The sequence below is a fragment of the Pezoporus flaviventris genome, unplaced genomic scaffold (genome assembly GCF_033815535.1).
Source record: "Pezoporus flaviventris isolate CSIRO_AGI_PZ_B2104156 unplaced genomic scaffold, CSIRO_AGI_Pfla_v1 ptg000025l, whole genome shotgun sequence".
NCBI classification, from domain to species: Eukaryota; Metazoa; Chordata; class Aves; order Psittaciformes; family Psittacidae; genus Pezoporus; species Pezoporus flaviventris.
Window position 1 is genome coordinate 33,602,395 of NW_026892573.1, and position 25,416 is coordinate 33,627,810.

The 25,416-nt window shown below is 48.5% G+C and overlaps 1 protein-coding gene across 1 annotated transcript in view; it reads left to right on the forward strand.

Annotated features, from left to right (window-relative positions):
* Positions 1 to 25,416, forward strand: part of MAP6 (microtubule associated protein 6) — a 37,839-nt gene that overhangs the window by 6,982 nt on the left and 5,441 nt on the right. Inside the window, exons 2-3 of the mRNA XM_061458135.1 lie at positions 20,495 to 20,708; positions 22,629 to 22,825. Of these exons, the coding sequence (XP_061314119.1) occupies positions 20,495 to 20,708; positions 22,629 to 22,825 (411 nt within the window). The remainder of the gene's footprint in view (positions 1 to 20,494; positions 20,709 to 22,628; positions 22,826 to 25,416) is intronic.

Below are 25,416 nucleotides of genomic sequence, written 5' to 3' on the forward strand. Positions count from 1 at the left end.
CTGTGTCACCTCAGCAGGGACCTTTAGGCACATGAGACTGGATGGGACCATCTGAACCAGTAAGTCCAGTTTGTTATTTAGTCTCTATGAGGAAACCTGAGGCTCTGTCTTGGAAATAGGGATTTTCAGTTCCATGATGCTCGTTGGAAGGGTGTATCAAGTCCATAGTCTCTGATGGTTTCCAGCCATCATCCCATATCCAGTCTGAGTCAGTGGATGAGTTATGGTTTGGTCTTTTGTTGGCACTCAGTGCACTTCTCCTATCTGGAGGTCACTGCTCAGTGTCTCCAAGTCCAGCATCCAGCATCCACATCCTTTGGCTCTGTAGCTAGCAAGGCAAAGTGGTTTGGTCTCCTTTTTTACTCCCTGGATCAACCATTTCTCTCCAGCTCTTCCTAGACGAAATCACTGTTTCCTACAGACAGATGCAGACTGTTGCCTTTTGGAGATGAGGTCCCCATTTCTGCTGAGACACTCATGTCACGTTTGGGCATCACAGATGCTTTATGAATCCATCACCCTTTGATAACCAGGACCCCCATGTCATTGTCCTTCTTAGGTTGTTACAGCCTTGGAGCTCCCATCCCATAGCAAAAAAAGCCCTAGTGATTAATACCAAGCCTAGAATTCAATACTAATAATTGTCATCCCATGGCATCAAGGTCGATCCCTTTCTTCCTCTGTGATATCCCTGCTCCTCCTCCTCCTTATTGGTGCTGCCGACAACATGTCATTAGGACATTGCCCTACTTATTAGTGCCAAAGTCAACCTTAAAAATGGTAAGCACTGCTAACCTCCTTCCAGGCTGCAGCTCAGCCTTGCAGCACTCATCCATGTCATCTCCCTGCCCCGTTTCGCTGATGTTCATGCTCACTGGTTTAATTAATAATGTCCCACGTGGCTCTGTATTAAATGCTGTACTGAAAGCAGATGGATTTGCACATTTCTTTTGTCTGCTAAGTCTGTTATCGTACCAAAGGGCATGTCAAACATCTCTTCTTCTCCCCTTCTGGATACTGCTGTGCCCGTTGGGACCACGGCTTGTCCTGGGTGCCATAGCACATGCTGTAGGTCAAACTCCACTTCAACGTGGTGACTTCAAGCTCTTGCTGTACCAAACAATAAATAAAGAGGAGAGGGATCAGCTAATTTAGACAGCAGGACTTGTGCTGTCCTTCCTTTGCCAAATAAATCACCCACAGCCATTGTAAATTTGCCTTCTTTCACATCTAGAGCATGACCTTTGCTTTTCCTGTCTTCCGCTGCCTGAACAAGCCTTCACTTTCTAAGTACTTCTGCACTCTGTCCTACATCAATCTCACTTCTCTTCGCTCTTAGCTGAGTGTGTTCACAGCACTAATGCTGGTATCTTCATCCAAGTCACACCGGGGCAAGGGCATGGATGCTTTCCTGTTAGCAGGCGCATCACCAGCCAGGAGGGGAAAGGGAGTTTTAGGGAGGTTTTATAGGATGGAAGTTGTATTTTTCATTGTTTATAGCTCAGCATTTTGGATATATTTCTGATGTCCTTATAGATGTGTATCATAGAAGCACAGAGCCCCAGACTGGTTTGGGTTGTTGGAAGGGACCTTAAAGCTCCTCCAGCTCCAACCCCTGCCATGGGCAGGGACCCCTTCCACTAGAGCAGCTTGCTCCAAGCCCCTGTGTCCAACCTGGCCTTGAACACTGCCAGGGATGGGGCAGCCACAGCTTCTCTGGGCACCCTGTGCCAGCGCCTCAGCACCCTCCCAGGGAAGAGCTTCTGCCTAAGAGCTCAGCTCAGTCTCCCCTCGGGCAGGTTCAAGCCATTCCCTTTGGCCTGGCCCTACAGGCCCTTGTCCAAAGCCCCTCTCCAGCTTTCTTGTTGGCTCCTTTAGGTATTGGAAGATTGATAAGGACTGCTATGAGACATGTGTATATATATATATATATATATATATATATATATATGCACACAAACTGCATTGTTCACCAAGTTACTGCTTTAACCTCCAACCATGTCTCCTCCCCAGGTCGAACATCACGGGTGTTATATAGCAAATACATTTTGCCTTCTATTAATTCCTTTTGCTCCAGCGGTGCCTTCATCTGAAGGGACCCCACAGCACATTGCAAACACTGTGTGTGTATGGAGAGAGTCCTGGTGCTTTGGGGACCTGGCTGTGAGCTGGGCTGTTGAGTATGGAACAGGGGGGTTTGGTGCTGGGAAGGTGGGGAAGCTGTTTTAGTAGTATTAATTATAGTAATAATAACTAGTAATTATAATAATATATAATAATATAATTAAATAGTAATCGTAATAATAATGCAAAAATTAGTAGAATAGGTGATGTGAAACAATGGAGCTCATTGCAGAAAAGCAAGGGGCTGGCTTCAGTGCTGCTGCAACCCCTATGACACGACTAGATCTACCTGTAGGTGAGGACACAGCCCTTGGGCATCCCACTGCACAAACCTACCTTGCAATGGAGAATTCACCCGGTGGTCCTGGAGGAGCAGCTTGTTTCATGAAGCACTTTACACTGCTGTGCTGCAGAGCAGGTAGTCCTGCTTCACGTCCTGGGGTGCGTGGCTGGGGACAGTGCAAGATGTGGTGATGATGCAGGGATGGGCTGGAATTGGGGTACAGCTCAAGGACCCAGCATCCCCATCTGCAGGGTCTCTCTTTCAGGCTGCAATTCAGGAGCACAAAGTAACATCCCCAGTAGGGGTCTTCATTGTTTTATGATCATGAAAGCATCTCCTTGCTGCCAGCAGATCTCTGAAACCCCGACGTTTGGCTGCTGCATGCTTGCTTAACGCCAAGCTTTACATTGAGCTGGGTTTAACTCTAAAAATACCACCACAGAGCCATAAACGAACCATTTCAGCATCACTCGTTCCACCTCCACCGAGCAGGCAAGGAAAGCCAGGCTGTTGGGAGCTGTGGGCTGGCTCCCGGCAGCTCCGCATCCATCCACAGGACTCCCACTGACTGCAGGCAGCTTCCTCCTGCATGGCAACATCCTCCCCATCTCAATTAGCTCTTGCACGGTGTTTATCCACCCAGCCTTGCAGGTGCCTGCTTGGGAAGCAGCCAGATTCCTCACTGAAATCCTTTGCAAGGTCACTGGTGCTCTGGTAACGTTGCTTGGCTGCTGCTTTCCTTGTTCTTTAAAAAGGGTGGGGGTGTTTGGGGATGTGCAAGTGTTTTGCTGCTTTATCAGGCTCAGAAAGGGGATAGAAAATGGTGTTTAAAGAAAACAATGATCTGGAGTGGAGCTATGTGTTAATTGCAAATGGCAAGGTTATCCTATAGCATTATTCCCTGGTTCAAGGCCAGGTCGGATGGGGTTCGAGCAGCCTGCTCTAGTGGAAGGTGTCCCTGCCCATGGCAGGGGGTTGGAACTGGGTGAGCCTTAAGGTCCCTTCCACCCCAAACCAGTCTGGGATTCCATGATTCCCAACAGTGACAGTGTTGGCACTAACCTAGCCCGAAGCCCAGATCCAATCTCCTTTCCTTCCCCAAAGCCCTTCAGGATCAGCATGTCCTCTTGCAGGGATCCCTGCCTTCCCATAGGATTAAAAACTCGTGCCCTGGTGTAGGTATCTCAGATCTCCTCCAAGCTCATCCCAGTCCTGTTTCCCTTGTGCGAGATACGGACAAAGTTCTCCTTGTGGGATTCCTGTGTGTAAGGCTCAGTTGATCATTATTATGATTATGTGAAATGAGTTATTAGATGAGTTAGTTAATATCTTCCTTCACTCTGTCCTTCTCCTCATTCCTTCCCATTAAACCATCTACAGAAGCTATCGTGGCCACATAGATGGAGGGGAAGATGGGCAGAGAGCTCATCTCCCAAAGTAGGGAATCCAATCTATTCCCTCCGAAGCAAAGATGAGCAGGCACCTTTGAAAGCACACATTTATGGGGAGCTGGACAGTTTGGGCTTCCAGAAAGCCAGGCAGACCAGCTAAAAACTTGGCTTTGGGGAGGTTGGGGCTGGTTAGGCTGGAGGGTTGCAGTAAAGAAACCTCAGTGTTGTGTCTGGGTGCTGGGTGAATGGCAAGAGGAGGGGTTATCAGACACAGGAGAGGGATGTTCTTCAGGACCAGCCGTGTTTCTGAGCTTCAGGCTTCCTCCTGCCCTTCACTTTGCCTTTCACCTTGAGGGAGGCTGAGCATCAGCTCTCGAGCAGGCAACTTGGCCAGAAAGAAATCACTGCATCACGCTCCAATGGGTTGGAAAACCAGGCAGGGATGTGAACCCTGACTGATCCCATTCCCAGATTTGGGCAGCAATGGTTGGTTTATTGGCTGAGACGATCAAGGAGAAGCTGCAGGTGCCGTTTCACTTAAAGGGGGTCCCTTTCCCATCTCCTATCCAATTTGACTGTGGAGTTCCATCAACCTGAGACCCAGTGGCAGGTTGAAATGATGCTCGATATCTTGCAAACTCTTGCAGCCTAGGTCACACTTTACTATCAGTGCAACAGAACAAACTCCATTGGTGAAGTTCCTAAAACTAAGGGGGGAATTGGCTTCAAAGCTCTAATTTTTCCACTTTGCTGGAGTTTCAGAGGCCAGCATGCTGCGTTGGCCATGCTTTGCTCTCTCATTGTCTTCATATAAAATGGATGTGCAAAGGGCCTGAGATGAAAAAGGAAAGAGGGATTGGAGGTTATCCATGCAACACCCTATGAAAGTATGGAAATTCCTGGGTTGGTTTGCATGGGGCTGATGTGCCATGGCTGCGTGACAGCCTCCCACCAGGTACCCTGTGCATCCAGGGGATGAACACAGCAGTCTTGGCCAAGCAGAAGAGCTTAGAATTACAGAATCGGGTGGGTTGGAAAAGACCTTTAAGTTCATCCAATCCAACCCTTCACCAGCACTGCCAAGGCCACCACTGCCCCACGGCACTGAGGCCTCATCTCCACGGGGTGTGAACCCTTGCAGGGACGGTGACTGCAGCCCTGCCCTGGGCAGCCTGTTCCAATGCCTGAGCACCCTCTGGGGCAGGAATTGTTCCTCAGCTCCATCTAAACCTGCCCTGGTGCAGCTTGAGGCCGGTTCCTCTTGTCCCATCCCTTGTTCCTTGGGAGCAGAGCCCAGCCCCTCCTGGCTCCATCCTCCTCTCAGGCACTTGTAGGCAGCCATCAGGTCCCCCCTGAGCCTTCTCTTCTCTAGACTAAACAACCCCAGTTCCTTCAGCCACTCCTCATAAGGTTGTTGCAGTGTTGACCAGTAGCTATGGCAACTTGCATGGAGGATGCCTGGAGAGGGATGTATTGGCAATCAGCCCGACGGAGGACATGAGGAAGACCACGTGTTCCCTCTGGGGAGATAGGATGGGTTTTGGCAGCATCATTGTGCAGAGAGCATGGAGATGCTGTCATTGAAAGTTGTGGTGCTTGGAGCAATCTGGTCCAACACTGCTGCAATGCCATGGTGCTGCCAGGGGCTTTTACCTATGGAGGAAGAATCATGGAATCGTGGAATGATTTGGGTTAAAGGGACCTTAAAGCTCATCCAGTTCCAAACCCCTGCCATGGGCAGGGACACCTTTCACTAGAGCAGGTCTGCTCAAGCTCACAGCACAGAGCTGTTTCATCACTTCTGTACAGGCTGCAACCTGCCTTTGATATCCCATAGGCAATTTAAACGTACAGCACTGCTTTATCCCATGGCTGTAACTGAAACCCTATTGCAGGTAAGAGGTTTGTAAGGGGTGTTAGGACCACCCCATCTGAGTGCCTGTACAGCGCCGTATTTCATCCGTGTAATCTTATGTGCAGTCCTCCACTTGTGTCTGGCTAAATCCTTCTGGATGCTGGAACTGGAATCCAAAGGGAGCTTGATCTGGTGGAGAAACAGCCTGAAATAAGTGAGGAGCAGCTCAGGAGAGGTGAGGACAGGGTATGACATCGAGGTAGGAATCAGCAGCAGCACCGGTGCAGATGGGAGCAGCTGGTGCAGGAGTAGTTCTGCAGTGAAGCATAAATCACGTGTCAGCAATGTTAGTTCATTTAAAGTAAAAATTAGCCAACAAACCCATTAAGAAAGTGCTTTTGGGCAAGCAATGTACTAAGAGGAACTGGGCATGTGAGGTGTGACATCCTTCCATGTTACTAAAGCCTTAGGTAGACTGTTACTTAGGTTTTGGCTTTGGTCTATGGAGCAGAGAAGGTCCTGAGGACACCCATCAGAGAGGTCAGGAGTGTAGGAGATGTGGTCGTTGCAGGAAGCTGGGAAGTACTGAGTGGTTTTGGGTAGAGAACAGGATGACACGGGGAAATGGATACTTGTCTTTGCATGTATGAGATATAATGGTCCATTGGGATGCTCGGAGCTGCTGTAGTCACAGTCAAGAGGAACAAGCCCTGGATGGTGCAAGTTAAAATGGTACAAAGTGCTTTGCTGGAGCAGATCCGAGGGATATTGTGCATCTCTGGAGATGGCAGCAGGAGGTCTCCACAGCAAGGGGGATAAAAAAAGTCATTACCATTCATTCCCTGCATTGATTTTCTGTCTGCAGTGACCTTGGCGCTGCTACTTTTCTTTATGCTCCCCAGGGCATAGGTGGGATGGAGCAATTACAGTTTTAATGAAAGGTGCCTGGGTGTATCTGGGATGGCATTTGATTTATATCATCTTGATGGCTTCTGATCCTCAGTCATTACCCTGCTTGCCCCTCTCCTCCCCACTGTGCTCCTGGTCCTTTATCCCCTGTTGGGGTCCAACTCTTGGAGACTTATTCCATGTTGGGCCTTGTGTGGTGTTGTGACTGAGACCCAGTAACCTTTTAGTGGGCTTAGAGCCTCCTAACATAGAATCACAGCTTGGTTTGGGTTGAAGGGAGCTTAAAGCTCATCCAGCCCCAACCCCTGCCACGGGCAGGGAACCCTTCCACTGGAGCAGCTTGCTCCAAGCCCCTGTGTCCAACCTGGCCTTGAACACTGCCAGGGATGGGGCAGCCACAGCTTCTCTGGGCACCCTGTCTCAGTCTCCCCTCGGGCAGGTTCAAGCCATTCCTCTTGGCCTGTCCCTACAGTCCCTTGTCCCAAGCCCCTCTCCAGCTTTCCTGCAGCCCCTTCAGGCACTGGAGCTGCTCTCAGGTCTCCCCTTCAGGAGCCTTCTCTTCTCCAGGCTCACCCAGCCCAGCTCTCTCAGCCTGGCTCCAGAGCATAGCTGCTCCAGCCCTCACAGCAGCTCCATTCCCTCCTGGACTCGCTCCAGCAGGTCCAACATAGCTGGTGATTTGGAATCAAAAGCAGCATCACTGCTCGATGCCAGAGGTTAATATGGGACTGCTGACCCTGCCCTGCCTGGCTGAAAACCATGGCATGGGGAGCACATGCACGGACACGAGAGCAGGTTCCATGTACATATTGATGGGAAAAGCCCTGTTACTGGGGCAGGACCAGGATTTGATCCAGCAGAGCACTGAGTGCAGCCCCTTTTCACTGCTTTAGCTGTGTTCTCAGCAGGCATAACCTGATGTGCCAGCTTCAAGGCAGTCATTTTCCCCACCCTCCTTTGGGTTGATTTTCCTCTTGGCTGGAACGTGAGTTACTCTTTTTGTAATGCAATATTTAGTTATTACTTAATATAAACATTTTATGAACTGCTACAAGGGCTGAATTATTGATGGGAGGGGAAGGAATGCTTTTGCTGAGCCTTTCTGCTCTGTCAGCTGCAATAAATACCCATCTAGGAGTGTGCTTAAAACATGCTATGCCTGGGAGACAAGCGCAGTGCCTCCTTCCCTCATCTCTCTCAATTAAATACCTTAATACGTTTGTCCCTAGCATGTCTTCTTTCTTCATTAAGCTTGGAACAGCTCCAGAAGAAGAAGTATTTGCAGATTGTCTCCTTTCTAAACACATATTACTTCCCCACTAGACACAAATGGCTCAGGGAGGCTGTAAACATTTGCTCTGCACACAAAAGTGCTTAGTAATAAGAAGTCTAACAAATCCTCCTTTCAGTGCTTTGCAGGACACTTATAAAACCAGTGCTTTTAATTTCCAGGCCCCTGATTTATTGCCTGGGAGCTTTTGGTTCGGCCTTAGGAAAGGGATTGCAGAGCACATTTCTGTGTGCTGGCAGCTGGGGTTGGGGTCTGGCAGGCAGGGCTGTGATTGCAGCGCTGTGATTGCAGGTAGGGCTGTGATTGCAGATGCTTGCAGTGATTATACAGTGAGAGGGATGCTTTTATTCAGTCGTGCATTAACAATACCGTGCTTTGGAAGTGGGTTTCCACGATCAGGTGTATTTTTAGGGCTATTTATGGCCACATTTTCCTCTAGATTGTGCGTCTCTGGCCCCATGAGCATCCATGAAGCACTGTGTCAAAGCAAGCGGTCCTTTTGCAACCTCCTCCTGATGCTCTAGAGGTACCAAAAGACCCCAGGACGTCAGACCCCTGGATGGCAACATCCTATTGGCTTCCAAAACCACACCAATGCAAAATGCTCCTGCAAATGGGAATGGTCTCAGCTCTTCAGGCTTTGTTCCCTGCACACAGCATTTCTAAATCTCTTTTGCTGGCCCAGGCAGCCGTGCACATACCCTGGGGTTTTCTTTCATCTCTTCTTGGTTTGAGCTCCTCAGAGCATGTTACACACAGGCTGCTTGCATGTGGAAACAGAAAACCACGTCTCTACTCAGCTTTCTCCTCCAAAGGGAGTAAATCCTACCCTTTGCAAGCTGCTTATTGCCATGTGCCGTGCCTTTATGTTCCAGATTCTCCACTTTCAGGGCTTCTTTCACCTTCACACCTCTCCTTTGGAGCAGAGCACAGCCTTGGGAGCACAGGGCTGAGTGCAGGGTGTGTTTCCCTGCTCATTTCAGTGTGCTTTGGGGTGATGGTCTGGATCAAACACACTGTGAGGTCTCTGAACACAAGCACCTTTGCTCTAAGGCCACAGCCCGTTTGGTCTGTGCTTTGCTTTCAGGGCTTTCCACTCCTTAAAAGCACTGGAGAAGCCCTTGAAAAACAACCAATTAATCATAAAGTAACCTTCCAGAACCTGCTTTCTCACTGTTTCCCATACAAAGCTTTCTGACAGATTCTCCTTACCCTCCTTTATTCATGATGGCTTTCGTGTGGGCAGCGTGGTACCAGCAGTGACCAGTAATTGCTGCATTCATTCCCATCAGTCCCCATTTCACCTAATTAGAAGGAGATTTCACAATGCAGCCATCTGCTCCACTGCCTTGCGCTGTCTCTTTCCCAGACTCCCTAGAGACAGCTTTGATGAGCCCAGGATTTACTGATTCAGTATCATGGGATCAATCCAGTTGTTGGGGAGCCGGAGTCAGCGTTCCCCATTACACTGTTAAGGATGCACAAGTGATGCTGATGGCTTCCCAGGCTCACAGAGGTGGGATGAGGAAATGGAGAGAGTTTCCTATGCTATTTTTCTCATTCCCAACAATTCAATCTATTCTTGTGCCTCCTGCAGGCAGGGGTAGCTTCTAAAGGAGGATGGGCTAACTGCAAGTGGCATGGATTTGGGTATCACGCTGTTAGTGATGCACTTTAATGGACCTCATTCTACTCCTGTTACAGCCGTGTCACTTGTGGTGTGTCTTATGGCTTCCTATAAGGATGCATGGGCATATTAAACTTCGTCCACTTCCCAAAGAAGCCTTTCTACCTCCCAGTTCTCCCCCTAAACTGTGCCCATCAGCTCAGCCCAGTTTAGTCCATGGTGCTATTAAAGCATCCTTCCCGCAGCACCCAGGGCAATTTCAGTGTCATTTCCTCCCCAGTCAGTCCACATAGATTTGGAGCAGGATTCTCTGCACTTTACCATCCACTGCACAAATCAGATCTACATCTTGATTCTGCAGCCCTTGAAATAGGACAGTATTAAGGGTAAAGGGGAAAATCCAACTCCGCCTTTCGTTGCTCAGTAATCCTTTATCTTATAATCCATGCTCTCTTCTTTCATCTCCTTAGTTCCCACCCAGCTCTGTTGTGGTTCTTTCGGTTAGAAAACCATTACAAGCTCTTAATTTTGACTAAATTAGTGTTTCTTTGACTAAAGAAACATTCAGTGGGTACATTGCATGGGAAGGTGTATAATGGAAAGCAGGACTCAGCCCACTGTCAAAGCCAGCAACTGCCTTGTCGCTTTTGTATGTTAAAAGAATACTTTAGCTTCATTATGTATACAAAATCTTGTGATGAAATAGCACGAGCTCAAATACACACACAAAGGCACAGCAGAGGCGATGGGACTAAATGTGGGTTAATCCATATTCATCCGTGTTCTGTATTGCGTTATGGGAGGCTGTGTGGCTGTTACTCTTGGGGTACAGTAGAAACGCAGCTGTGAACTGTTCATCCTGCTGGAGCTGGTACCCAGCTGATGGATTCTGAGTGGTTCTTGTAAGAGATAGCTGCACCCATCCCACTGCACCCATCCCACTGCACAGACCTGTGTGCAGTGGGAATGCCACTCAGACAGGCCTTGTGATGTATAAACTGTTGTGGGTTTGAATTATCCTTCCTTTTCTGAAAATAAGATGCACCCAAAGCATATATAGATATATATATAAAAGACATTTGGTTTTATGCTATTTTCTATGCTTTACTTTGTGTACCAAAATAGGATAAACTCGGGTGTCTCTGGAGCCTGAGCATGTGTGTGTGCTTTGCTTTCTGTGGCAATATTGTGGCTGAGCTGTTGAGTGTAAGGTCACTTGGGAGATACCTGCTTGTTACAATACCCCCTTTTCAGTGGTGTAACAGAAAATGAGGCCATCCTCATTGCTGGGTCTCTAAGGTGAGCTGCAGGCTTCTCTATGCTGTAGGCATCTGGGAGATATATCCATTGGTGTGAGCAGCCACTGAGGCTGTGACCTCGCATCAGTATCTCCATCAGCTGTGCAGGATCGTTGAAGGTGGAGGGGGGATGCTGCTAGGAGACCATGGGGTTAAATAATGTATTCACTTGCATGGGCTGTATGTACACAAGAAACCATAGAATCACAGAGTCCCAAAATCCCAGGTTGAAGGGACATCAGGGATCATCTGCTCCAACCTTTCTTGGCAAAGCATGACCCAGACTGGATGTCCCAGCACCCTCTGCAGCCCAATCTTAACAGTGTCCAGTGCTGGGGAGTCACCACTTCCCTGGGGACATTATTCCAATGGCTCAGTGTTCTCAGTGGGAACAGTTTTCTTCTTGTGTCCATTGGGAATCTCCCCAGCAGTAACTTGTGCCCATCACCCCTGGGCTTTCCCATGGGACTCCTTGTCCAAAGGGAGCCTCCATCTTCCCTGCAGCCCCCCTTTACCTCCTGGCACATGGATCAGGTCTCCCTGCGCCTTCTCTTCTCCAGCTGAACAGTCCCAGCTCTCTCAGCCTTTCCTCACTGCTGCCCAGCCCTTGGAGCATCTTTGTGGCCCTTCTCTGGCCCCTCTCCAGCCCAGCCACATCCTTCTTGTACAGCAGGACCAAACCTGAGCACAGTATTCCAGGGGTGGCCTGACCAGCACCAAGCAGAGTGGGACAGGGTCATCTTTGTCTCTGCTGGTGATGCCCTTACAAAAAGAAACGTGGTATTCAGGAGCTTCTTTGCACTGTGTTGTCAGGAACATGCTGCAAGGGAAAACTTGAATACCACGTTATCTGGGCACTAACTTTGCCCTTTAGTTCACTTCTACTTAGTGGTCAAAGTGTTTGTTCCTCAGTGCTTCCTCCATGGATAGTCATGGGGATCCTGATCCGTGATTTCCTAACATTTGCTTTGCTGCCATTTCAGACATAGAAACCTTTTGAAATCTGGTTACTACATCTCCTATTAAAGCCCACAGCAGAATTGCTTCCATGTATTAACTGAAACTCACTGTGACTAACTCATTGCTTCATTTTTCATGTGTACAATGAAGCTTCAGGACACCTGGTGCCCAATCAGCATAGGGAGGATATTCAGGTATAGTCATATAGTAACTACTACAGCAAGGAGCAAATAATAATGCCCAAAGTGACTAACACGGTGGCAAAACAATAGCTGCTATTTAAGCATCACCATCTTCCTCCTTTACCTCCTTTACTGCTGCATCTATTCCTACTCCTGTGCCAGGATGAGCAATTACACTGTCGCACAGACTAGAAATGAGAGCAAAGAACCACGCTGATTGTGAACTGCTTTAGAAACACAGGAAGAAGGGAAGTGATTCCCTGAAGGGAGGAGAAAATACAGCCAATCAAATAACATTGCTGCAACAGAAAAGCTATTTCATGTCAAGCAGCTATAGCCTGACCTTCCTTTGGGGAGGCCCATCCTTCTCCATCCCTGGTTTGGATGATCATGGACCACATTAAGACAAAATCTCATCTGTTATCTGCCAGTACCACCCATCTCCATCGTTTGCCTCAAGGGCAAACCTTGCAGTTCCAATGCAGCTGAACTGCAGCATCACTAAAGCATCCCCAGCTTGGAGAAGGGCCAGGATTTAAGGAACAGGAGCTGGCCACGAGTTCCAACAGAGCTTCCAGGAAAGTCAGGTCCCTGCCCAACACTATAAGGGTAAATGGTCTTCATGAACCCCCCCCCAGCAGTGTGAATGAGGCAATTTGGACCAGAGCTGTGGTGAAGCAGAGCAGGCCAGTGAGATGCGCTGTCCTTCATCTCCTTGGGCAGCGGCTCTTCAGTTCTATAACCATCTGGCCTGTCATTGATGAGAGGTGATGCTTTTATGTTCCCTTCCCACCCTGCTGCTGCTGGTCTGATCACACTGTGAGTTTGTGACACACAATTGCTTCATTTGACCTAAAAAGCCTCATTTTCCACAGCCTTAGGCAGCACTTCTTGTGCACCAGGTTCCCCTCTTCCCATGGATTCATAGAATCCCAGCCTGGTTTGTATTGAAGGGAACTTAAAGCTCATCCAGTTCCAACCCCGTGCCATGAGCAGGGATGCCTCACACTAGACCAGGTCACCCAAGGCTCTGTCCAACCTGGCCTTGAGCACGGAGGGATGGAGCACGGATGGTCCTCAACTCTCCTCTTCCTCTGTGCTGAGCCATGAGCAGTGGCAGGGCTGTTACTCTTGGGGTTGCTCTCCCACAACTACATTGCTTTTTCAGCTCTCTGGCCCTCTGCAGTGTTCACCATCACCTTCAGTCATGTACTGATGACATTTGAGGTGTGGCGGCATGTGGAATAACTCTGCCTCCTTGGAAGGCCGTGCTCTGTGGTCCTCAGGCAATGCAGATCCATGATTTGTGGGCTGCTGATTCAAGCAACTTTAATAAATGGAGCACAGCATGGTTCTGCTCTGCCAAATGAGTTGACTTCATCCTTTTCAGTACATTAATCATGCCTTTCTCATAGCTTGCTGCAGCCAGTGCTAAAGTTGCCCTCCTGAAGGCTCAGCACTTTCCTCCTCTCTTATGTCAGGGCTGTATGTGATGGGCTCTAACCAGGGATATCCACAGATACTGATCCCTCCCATCCTGCTCATACTTACTCCTTTGTGCATTGTGCAGGTTTCAAATCCAAGCGTTAATATATGACATTGTTGTAGTCTTTGCACACAATTAGATGCTGGCTTTGTCCAAACTGACTTGTTCTGTGTATGTAAGTATTTGTGTGTGTGTGTGTGCATGGCTTAGAGGTTGATTCTTAATGTTAGGGAACAAAATAATCTTGGGCACCAGGAGCTTCATTATACCATTCATAGTGCAGACTTACAGTAAATTATTGTGTACAAGATAATAGCATGGGCACTAGAGGATAAAGCTGTCATTAAGCATCCACGTAGAAGTTAGAGACAGCACTTGATGCAGCAGACAATGAGAGGGCACTTCTTGCTCTTGGGGTGGCAAATATTATGTGTTGCGAAGAAGACTGCAATAGGAGTTGGTTGGAATTGAGCTTTTAACCAAAGGGGCTGGGTTGAAGTGTGATTCTGGGCAACCTGATCTAGTTGAAGATGCTCCTGCTCATTGCAGGGGGTTTGGAACTGGATGAGCTTTGAAGATCACTTCCAATCCAAACTATTCTGTGCTTCTGTGGGATGAAGTGGTTGAAGCTGGTGTCTTGGGGTGCAGGGGGCATAGCAAGGCAAGGGTGGACACAGGGGCTTGAAGCAAGCTGCTCTAGTGGAAGATGTCCCTGCCTGTGGCAGAGGGATGGAACTGGGTGAGCTTTGAAGTCCTTTCCAACCCAAACCAGTCTGTAATCTATGATTCTGTGTTGCAGTAACATGTCAGCCTGTCAGAAGCAGCAATTTTAGAATGACTGAAACATTTCAGACCAAACATTCTGTAAAGCCTTTTTTTCCCCCACTGAAAAACCTGAATAGTTCTGACTTTAGTTTAAGCCATCATTTTCCGCTGGAAACATCCCCTCTGTGCAGGACTCCTTCATGAAGTTCCTGGTCTCCCTTTTCTGCACCACTCGGATGTGCACATTGGGATGAGGGAGCTGGGCTCAGAGCCTGCACCGCTGCTGTCAGCAGAATACATTTAACATCCTGTGCTGATACTGAATAAACATAACCTCTCTTGAAGTCTTTCAAAGTAGGTATAAGATCTGGCCCTGTCTCCTGTTCCTTCCCCCTCTTGGCTTTGCTGTGGCACCAGTAGATGAAGGCAATTAGTGCCTACAGAAGTGCTGGTGAGCCTCTCCAGAGATGGCTGCATGCCATAGCCTGGAGCTCACGTCAACCCCATGTTCCCTGGCTGGGGTGGAGGAGGGTGTTCAGGTCACCTTCCACCTTTAGCAGTCTTCAGCCAAGGGGAAGATGCAATTAAACAACCAGGGTGGATGAAGCCCTGTGCAAGAGCTGTGTGTGGTATCCACTGATGCATGTAGAGAGTAGCTCTTGGCTTTAATGAATATAGATCAGGCCACCACCTCCCCAGGCTGCTGTCATAGAATTGCAGAATGGTTTGGGTTGGAAAGGACCTTAAGATCATCCAGTTCCAACCCCCTGCCATGGGCAGGGACACCTCACACTAAACCATGGCACCCAAGGCTCTGTCCAACCTGGCCTTGAACACTGCCAGGGATGGAGCATTCACCAGTTCTCTGGGCACCCTGTTCCAGCACCTCAGCACCTTCACAGGGAAGAACTTCTTCCTTAGATCCAATCTAAACTTCCCCTGTTTCAGTTTGAACCCATCACCCCTTGTCCTATCGCTACAGTCCCTGATGAAGAGATATATAAGATAAGACGATCTTCTACCTGTTCATTTGCTAGGCATCTGCCCCATTCTCTGTAGCCCTATGGAGGTCTGTATGGCTAAAATCCCTTTATCTACACTGTGTATTTTCCCTGTTGGGCTTACAAAAGGTCATCTCATGCCTCATAGACTCCTTTTTGCTGAGTTTCATTTCAATTTCCATTTCAGGTCAGTGCTGGGTTCATGATGGATTCTAATTATTCTTTGTAGGGCTGGGACCAGAGGAGATTTGTTGCTATTTCAGTTCAAGCCCTGTGTTTCATGCCAAGATTGCAATTCTTAACATCTTTCTCAGTGAAATGAAGAGCAATGAAAATCCCTTAGATAAAGAATTAAAGAGAGGGCCTAAACTCTGCCTGTTGGCTACATCCATACTGGTTGTGGTCCATGCTCGTGACTCATCTTTGCAGTGTGTGCAAAGGCTTTTGCTTGGTTTTTAGGTGAGTTTGAGGCTGTGCTCTTTTAGGATGGGGTCTGGCAAGCCCCTGAAATACATTCAGAGCTAATTTTGTATTTTATGTTATATGAGCTGTTGTTCTCAAAATGGGGAAAATAAGATTTTCAGGGTTTATTTCAGATTGCAGCCAGAATTTGTAGCTTTTGGGCACCTTGCTGCAAGCTGGCCTTGGGATGTTAAAGGGTAATCATAGAATGGTTTGGGTGGGAAGGGACCTTCAAAGCTCATCTACTCCAACCCCCTGCAATGAGCAGGGGCATCTTCTTTAACTATACCAGGTTGCCCACAACCACATCCAGCCCAGCCTTGAATGTCTCCAGGGATGGCGCATCCACAGCCTCTCGGGGCAATCTGTGCCAATGTTTTATTACCCTCACTGTAAAGGATTTCTTCCTCACATCCAGCCTGAATCTCCCTCTTTTAGTGTAAACCCATCACCCCTCATCCTATCACAACAAGCCCTGCTAAAAAGTCTCTCCCCATCTTTCTTATAGGCCCCTTTTAAGAACTGAAAGGCCACAATAAGGTCTCCTTGGAGTCTTCTCTTCTCCAGGCTGAACAAGCACAACTCTCTCATCCTTGAGATGAGGGAAGTCTCAGAACCGAAGGGCTTTTCTCCAAAGCAGGAGATAGACACTCGATGGATGTTCACCAGGCCTGGAAGGGGGATTTAGGTCACCTTCCTGAGGCTTCCCCCTCATCCCTACAGTCAATATTGATGCAGACCTCAAGCAGGGCACCTACCTCCTCATTCCCAGTGTGCCTGGCACTCAGATGTGGGGATCCAGGCTGTGAAGGTGCTTGCACACGGCCTACACTGTGGCTCAGGGTAGCTAGTACTTTTCCAAGCAATTGGGCTGGGTTTAGGAGCTGGCACATTCCAAGGGCAGTTCCCAACGGGCTGTTTTCCCTCATTTATCGTGGTGGAGATGAGAGGTTTAGGAATTAGTACTTTTGTGCTATTTAACCATGGAAAGTTGAGTTTCTGGGCCTTGACACAACCAGCACAGAACAGGCTGTGCCTATTCTAGTAACACTTCTGCAGTTTAGGTGTTGACTGGCTATCAAAACCAGGCACTAAGATCAGCTGCTGCACCAGACATAGCTGTAGTAAATGGTCTGAGTTTCTCTCCTCCTTCCATTGCTCTTCATAGCAGATAGCCCATGGCAAGGGGTTGCAACTAGATGATGTTTACCATGAGATGTGAAATGCATATGTGCCTGAAAGGGGTTTAGAATAGAATCCCACACTGTTTTGTCTTGGAAGGGAGCTTAAAACTCAACCAGTTCCAACCCCCTGCCACGATCAGGGACACCTTCCACTAGAGGAGAATGCTCCAAGCCCCTGTGTCCAGCCCAGCCTTGAACACTGCCAGGAATGGGGCAGCCACAGCAGCATGGGTCCACCTATGAATAGCTGTTAGTCTGTTCTTTGCCTGCAAAGCCAGGCTCATCCTGGCAGGCACAAAGTAGTCAAGGGTCCTGTTGCCCAGTGCAGTGGACCTGAGTAGTCACAGGATTCTTGTATCTGCAGTAAGAGCAGCAAAGCAGAGATGGAGAGGAGCAGAGGAATTTGTGCTCAGTTTTAACAGTCCAGTGAGACTGGTTATTGCATCAACAGCCCAGATCCATTGCATGATGGGAGTCCCCACTCACTGATTTTGAGGAGAGGTTGTGATTCTTACCTTTGAGATTTCTACCTCTGCTACAAATACACTAGAGAATAGCTAACGGGTTCCGAAGTTGCTAGGAAGGAATCTGAGTGACAGACAGACATGGGAAAGAGAAGTAGTGCATGATTTTGTTGCCTTTTGGAAAGCAGTTGGAAATAGTCTGATTTGTGGATGTGGAGCCTAGGAAGAAGCCTCTTGCCTTCTGAGTAACTTAGAATGAACTTTGATTTAGTCAGTGAGGTATTCAAAGCTTTAATTCAGTCCTTTAAAGATGTCTCCTCTTCTTTTGTCTCATCTCTTCATGCAGGAGGGGTGTTTTAACAATGGGCTGCAGAGACAAGTGGAAGACGTTCACTTAACAGGAAAGAAGGGGACACAAATGAGCCCAGTCACGTATTGCTTGTTCAGTACAACAGTTTCGTGAAGGATAAAGGATAGCATCCTTCAAACTGGCAGTATCCCTGGGATTTGACAGTGTTATCCAAGGCCAAGAAGGGCTGGATAGTAAAAGAAGGGGGATAAATGAAGAAATACAGTGACAATAAGAAGTAGATGTAGGTAGAGTCAGTATGAAGGAAGAACGGGGAGTTGAAGACGGGATTTGGCTCATAGACTGGGATACCTGCAGTTAGGGATGTATGTGTGAATGTCTTCACGTGTGCTAGATGTCATCAATGGGCATTCAGCTCATCCTAAAGCAGTCACCCATCTCTGCCATACGGAAGGGCTCTCCAGGCCCCACTGACCCCACATTGACAACCACAAGGACACAGACACCCTGCAGATGTGATGAGACCTTAATATAAGTGTCTTAGGAGGAGAAACACACCCAGGAGACTGTTGCAAGCAGCAGTTATTTTGGAAGGGAAAGGTCTTTAACATCTATGTGAATGGGTAATGCAGTACTGGGTGGGCACGGAGCTGCCCTCATCCTGCACATGAAGGGATCAGTTATTACTGGTCCTTGAGGACAACAGATGAACTTCTGCAGCCTCCCCGTCTAAGCGGGTGCTCTGATGACGAATGAAGGGTGTGTGTCCATGTGAAGCTTTCCTGAGCCCCTGGACTCAGTCCAGCTGCTTATCTTCTTATAAGTAAAAGCTGAATATCTCCATGAGCCTTTGTCCAATTTGGTAGAAGTTGATTAAGATGTTCAAAGCTATTATGGGAAGGGATTGACTGGCAGTACCCTCACACAGAGGTCATTTCCCTCAGAAACCAGGCTGAGGATGAGCAGCACAACCCAAAGGGGTTGATGGAATGGGGCAGGAGGGACAAGGGTCTGCAACTTCAAGGTCCCATTGCTTCACAGGTCCCGAAATTAAGAGAAGGGCTTTGATTTTCAATGAGAATTCAGCCCTTTGAGGAGGGCTTGGATCACCACTGTTAGGGTAGACACTGGGTTGCATTGGAGTCTTTAAGGATCTCAATACTGCCTGGGGACCATGCCTGAGCACAACCTGTTAAAGGTAGCAAGACTCTTGGGCTTTCTTCATCCCCATTCTAGGGTGAATGGCAATCCTTAGAGAGAAAATGGAATGGTTTGCTTCAGAACCGGTAAGGAGTTGGTGGCTGTGGGGAAGAACTACAAAATGCAGGAGAAGGGGTCTGTGAATGGGAACCAGAATGTGTCCAGGTGCTAAAAGCCTTTGAGATGTCTTTGGGTAAAGTTGCAGCTGTGTCCAAAAGAAATGAAAGATGATGTTATTTTTTTTCATTAGCTCAATAATAAGGAGAAGCCAGAGCTCAAATACCTGATAAACTGAATTTTCTGCTCTGCTGGAGTTTGCAGCTAAGACAGTTTTATCTTAAACTGTTCCTTCATGCGGTTAACAAAACTATTGTGCGTAATATAGGCAGAATGATACCATTCACTATTTAAAGGCATGGGTTAGGGAATCTTGGCTCCTTACATTTCTGAGTCACCCAGCTCTCTTGCCTGCAGGGGAGGTTGATGAGAAGTGTGTCCTGTGTTGAGTTGCAGAAGATGAATGTTGATATTCCTTCCAATTGTTCTCTTCCAACCTAATTGCAAGAGTCAGGCACTGGTTGTAGGTAACTTCAGTGCAGAGGTGAAGCTGTAGAGACAAAAAAGCATCTCAGTCACATCTGAGCCTGGATTTATAGAGGGCACTTGGCCATTGTCACACAACAAGCGGGTTGTCTGGTGCCCAGCACTGGCTGATTTAATAGACCAAATTTCACTTAAACTTCTAATGTGCCAGCGGGTTTGGGATGCCAGCCTTATGAAGTTTAACCATGCCAAGTGCAAGGTCCTACACCTGGGTGGGAGCAATCCCAGGCACAGCTACAGGTTGGACAGGGAAGAGATTCAGAGCAGCCCAAGGAGAAGGACTTGGGGGTGTTGGTCCATGAGAAAATGAACATGAGCCGGCTTCAGTGTGCGCTTGCAGCCCAGAAAGCAACCGTATCCTGGGCTGCATCCAAAGGAGCGTGACCAGCAGGGCGAAGGAGGTGATCCTGCCCCTCTGCTCTGCTCTTGTGAGACCTCACCTGGAGCACTGTGTGCAGTTCTGGTGTCCTCAACATAAAAAGGACATGGAGCTGTTGGAACAAGTCCAGAGGAGGCCACGAGGATGAGCAGGAGCTGGAGCAGCTCCTGTGTGGAGCCAGGCTGAGAAAGTTGGGGCTGTTGAGCCTGGAGAAGAGAAGCTGCATGGAGACCTCAGAGCAGCTTCCAGTGTGTGAAGGGGGCTACAAGGATGCTGGAGAGGGACTCTTCATTAGGGACTGCAGTGATAGGACAGGGGGTAACGGGTTAAAACTTAAACAGGGGAAGTTTAGATTGGATCTAAGGAAGAAGTTCTTTACTGTGAGGGTAGTGAGGCACTGGAATGGGTTGCCCAGGGAGGTTGTGAATGCTCCATCCCTGGTGGTGTTCAAGGCCAGGTTGGACAGAGCCTTGGGTGCCATGGTTTAGTGTGAGGTGTCCCTGCTCATGGCAGGGGGGTTGGAACTGGATGATCTTAAGGTCCTTTCCAACCCAAACCATTCTATGAAGTAAAAAATGAGCTGTTGGGAGCCACTTTTTTTAAACCTGAGTGGATGGAGGCAAAAGCTCTTCCTTGTTCAACAATGGGGGATGCCATTCCCACATTCTACTACTCTCCTGTTGGCTTAACTCCTAAACCTCTTTCTCTTTTGATCCTCAGAAACGAGTTCAGACCCTGGGTAGATGTCAAGCCTGTGAAAGCTATAAAAGCAAAGCCCCAGTACAAGCCACCAGAGGAGAAAATGACCCATGAAACCAGTTACAGCGCTCAGTTCAAGGGGGAAACCAGTAAGCCTGCTCCAGCTGATAACAAATACCTGGAACGCCGAAGGATACGCACTCTCTACAGTGAGCCCTATAAAGAACCTCCTAAGGTGAGAGATGTGGTGGAAGGGACCGAGGGCCATCACTGCATCACTGTGCAATAGACTAAAGCTGGGGTGAACACTGCCTGTTGTCACTCCCCTTGTGTGGTATCTTCATTTCCAACCAGTGGGTGCATCTGGGGATCCACCTGGGAGATGGTGGTGGATGGAAAACTGAATATGGGCCAGGATACAAGCACAGGCAGCCCAGAACCCCCCCGTGTGCTGGGCTGCACCCCCAGAGCGTGAGCAGCAGCTCAGGGAGGGGATCCTGCCCCTCTGGTGTGTGAAGAGGAGACCTTAGAGCAGCTCCAGTGCCTAAAGGGGCTGCAGGAAAGCTGGAGAGGGGCTTGGGACAAGGGCCTGTAGGGACAGGCCAAGGGGAATGGCTTGAACCTGCCCGAGGGGAGACTGAGCTGAGCTCTTAGGCAGAAGCTCTTCCCTGTGAGGGTGCTGAGGCGCTGGCACAGGGTGCCCAGAGAAGCTGTGGCTGCCCCATCCCTGGCAGTGTTCAAGGCCAGGTTGGACACAGGGGCTTGGAGCAAGCTGCTCTAGTGGAAGGGGTCCCTGCCCGTGGCAGGGGTTGGAGCTGGAGGAGCTTTAAGGTCCCTTCCAACCCAAACCAGTCTGGGATTCTCTTGGCTCTAGTACAGGTTAATGCACGTTGAGGATGGCCATGCACTGCGGGGGTAGGCTTCTGCATTGTCATTTCCCGTATGGTTATCTAGGTTATCTAGGTTACCTATTTCTCTTTCTTCCTCCAAGATTGTGGGCACCCCACGTTATGCTTTACCCCAGGAACAACACGCTAAGAGCCAGATCTCCATCTGTAATTAATTCAGAGCCCTCCACAGATTTTGACAGTAAATGCTTTTAGCTTTGGTCAGATCGATGACAAAGGGCCTGAGCTGAAATATGTTCCAGCCTTATCTCCTAGGAACAGTGGGGGATCTGCATGCATATAAAAGGAGTCTGTCTGTTCTGGTTTACACCTAGGACAGTTAGTCCTTCCCTGAGTGCTTATGTTTGTGAGGTGTCAGAAGGATGCCAGGGTCAGCATGGAGGAGCTGAATGCTTCTGTTCCTCCTTAATTTTGAAGCTATCCTCCCTACTTTGGAGCCTGCAGAAACTGCTGTGGACTTTGCTCAAGTGCCAGCCAGTGTCCCAGCTATCCCCAAGTAGTTTTTCTCCATTGTGGCATTTATTGAGGGGCAAACATGAGGAGTCAAGTCCTGAAAGAGAGGCAGGGATTTGTAGCAGCCTTCTTGTCCTGAGCATCATTTCTCTGCTTCGAATCCAGACAGGGACTATCCCCTGTGGGCTTGCAAAGCCCATCCTGAAGTCAGAGAAAGAGATTGTAGTGACAGGACAAGGGGTGATGGGTTCAAACTGAAGCAAGGGAAGTTCAGGTTGGAGATAAGGAAGAAGTTCTTTACTTTGAGGGTGCTGAGGCACTGGAATGGGTTGCCCAGGGAAGCTGTGAATGCTCCATCCCTGGCAGTGTTCAAGGCCAGGTTGGACAGAGCCTTGGGTGCCATGGTTTAGCGTGAGGTGTCCCTGCCCATGGCAGGGGGTTGGAACTGGATGATCTTAAGGTCCTTTCCAACCCAAACCATTCTGTGATTCTATGCATGGATAAAATGACTGATGATATTCCCTCTCCTGCTGTGTCGTGGTCTGGATGCAATGCACTTTGCTGGCTTCAGGGGCATTGTGCCTTGAGGGCATCCACACCAGGAAAGCAGTTGGCCATTTGCAACTCAGCATGCCCCCAGCTGCTCCCCTCCCTTTGTAGCAGGGCATAGTTGAGGAAAGAAGTGATTTTCATGCTATTTCTGATCTAAATCCTGTTTTCCACCTGTCCTTGTGTCCCTCTTTCTCTGTCTCTCCATCTCTGTGTTGTTGTTTTGCATGTCGCCCTCCATGCAGGTGGAAAAGCCTAGCGTAAAGCCTTCCAAACCAAAAAAGACCACAACAAGCCATAAACCCCTGAAAAAGGCCAAAGACAAGCAGATTGCATCTGGCCGGGCTGCCAAGAAAAAGAGCGCCGAGACCTCCAACACAGCAAAGCCAGAGGACAAGGAGAAAAGCAAAGAGATGAACAATAAACTGGCTGAGGCAAAAGAGTAAATGTCACTGCACTTTCCTTTCTCTCTCATTTTAGTTTCCTTTCTTTCTCCCCCCCCCCCCCTTTTTTTTTCCTTTCTTTGATTAAATAAAGGCCACAAAATTAATTAGAGGCTTCTAATCTGCTTTTTGTTCTGATTGTATTAGAAGCTGTTCTGTTTTATTTCCAAGGAGGATTAGGGAATCCTTGTTTCTGAGGTCAGGTTGTTCTGCTTTGCCTGCACAACACGGCTCTGCACAGAGTGAGGGACGTGGGAATGCACAAGTGGGGTCATAGGAGATGAAGGTGATGGATCAGCCGTGATTGTGTCCAACCTTGGCTTGGTCCTTCAATGCTTTGATGGTGTGGAAGCGCCCGTTGAGCCATGGAGGGGCTGTGCTCTCATCCCATGAGGTCCTTTTGGGGTTGGCCTTTATTCGGTCATCTCCCACTGGTGTCATGAGGTGGAAGGTTTTGGAGGCAGAGAGAGGAGCAGAGGTTCATTCATGGTGCTGTGGGTCCTCTAGAATCAGTGGTGTGGCCAAGGGCCACTTCCCTTGGTGATGCTGGTGGGACTTCTGCTCCAAGAAGCAACAGGAAAGGAGATCCAGTGTAGATAAAGGGCCAATCCCCCCCCTCCAGAGTAGCTGGGGGTAGGTCTAGCTGCATCAAGGCAGCTTCACCCATCAACACCTCTTGAAGTCCTTGATTTAAACAAAAAGGGAGTTGAGGAAAGGCACAGAGAGCAGTGAAGACTTCCCAAGCATGTGGCAGGTCAGGCTAGGTTACCAGCAGGCTGTTCTTCCCTATTGCTTCCCCTAGGTTATGGATCTTTTTGAGTTATTCCTGGTTTGGTTTGAATCTTGGTCTGCTTTCTTCACTTCTGGGGTGCCAGTAGACAGAGCTAGGTTTCAGAAAGAGGTCTAGTTTGCAGAGGTGACCTTCCAAAGGGTAGGAAGAAGTGAGTCAAGAAGGTTGGCTAAGAGCTCTCCGTGCCTGTTGTGTTGACTCTACCGTCTGTTGGAGTTCATGTTGGCTTACGCGCATCTGAAGAGGGCCATAAACCCATTGCTGGGATCCCTAGACTCCAGGCAAGATCTCAGGGTTTCAATCCTATTTACTGTGCGCTTCCTCTAGGAAATCCCCACACCCAGCAAGACCAGTTTGGAAGCTGTCAACACAGTGGGACCATTTGTCAATGAGTATGAATTGGGCCAACAGGCTGACATTGCATCCCCCAGAGAGTGGGTTGTTGAGTCAATGGGAGCTGGAAGAGGTATGGTCCCAAACCAAACTTACGTGCCTAACTTCTGGATTGGGACCTAGATACCTACCTGTCAGTCTTGGTCCCACCAAACTGAGGTGTTGAAGTCTCCTTTAGTGGAGTAGCTGCAAGTGAAGATGAAAGGTTCTTCTTTTCTGCGGCTCAGTACTTCCATCCTAACGTACAGTCCAGCTTGAAGCTTTCAGAGAACAGGCAATTGGGAATAAGGAAGAGAGAGATGGGAATTAGGGTAGGAAGATGGTGGTGAAGGAGTAAAGTATCAGAACTGTGTCGTTGTAGAGGAGTTTGGATGAGGGAAGTCTTTCTGCTAAGGTATTGTAGAGATGTGAAACTAACAGAAGAAGTGATGGGCCATGAGGGTGAGGAGTCCCATTTTTGGTGTCTCACCCCATTAGAATTGGTTCTTTTGGAAGCATAAAGGAGTAGTGGGCTACAAGGCTGTGAGGAAGTTTCCAAAAAGAGGAGGAAAGCTCTGTGGTACACAGATAGTGACATTTGCTGGCCTTAGTAATGAATAAATGCCAAGTTCAGTGTGTCGTGTGATGTGTCCTGTTTGCCTTGCGCTAACGGCCTAAACCTTTGAGTATAAAGTAAGTGTAGTGTTCTGAATTCCGTGGTGTGCTTCCAAGCTTAGCTGTGTTAGAACTGTGTGCTATGAGCTAGTCAGGTTGTGTATGTGGAAAAGTATATATTCATATCTAGAAATATATATATTTAAAACCTCCGATGTTTAGGAGGAAACCAGGGAAATCCTCCAGGAAGTAAAACTGTGGAACTCTTTGCCAATGTAGTGCATTTTCTCTTGGATGTGCATGCTCCATGGAGACGCTGACCTGTCCATATTGACCATTGCTTTTCTGAGTGCTCAGAAGCCCCTGCAGCAAAGCTCAGCTCTGCCTCCAGAGCAGCTCAATGAAAGGCTTGTGGTTGAGCTGGGTGCACTTCCCACCCCATCGCACAAGGGACAAGTGGCCAGAGAAGCCTGAGCTTCCGAGACTTGGTGTGATTCCTTGGCATTTAGATGCTTCATGCGTCTTCACACTCCTCAGTAACATCCTTTCATGTCACAGGATATAGAAACAGCGTGAAGATGACGTGTCACAGCAGGCAGAACATGTCAGGAAGGCATGTAGACAGATACCAATAGCCCAACACACCAATCTCGCTGCACATAAGGAAAGACCATGCCAAATAATTCTCCCTATTGGGTTTTTTGGCCCTAAGTTTCACATGGAAAGAGACACCACACCTGCCACCACTTCACCTTAAACTCAATGGGAGTTTAGCCCTTGACTTTAAGGGTGACCAAATTTTGCCCAAGGAAC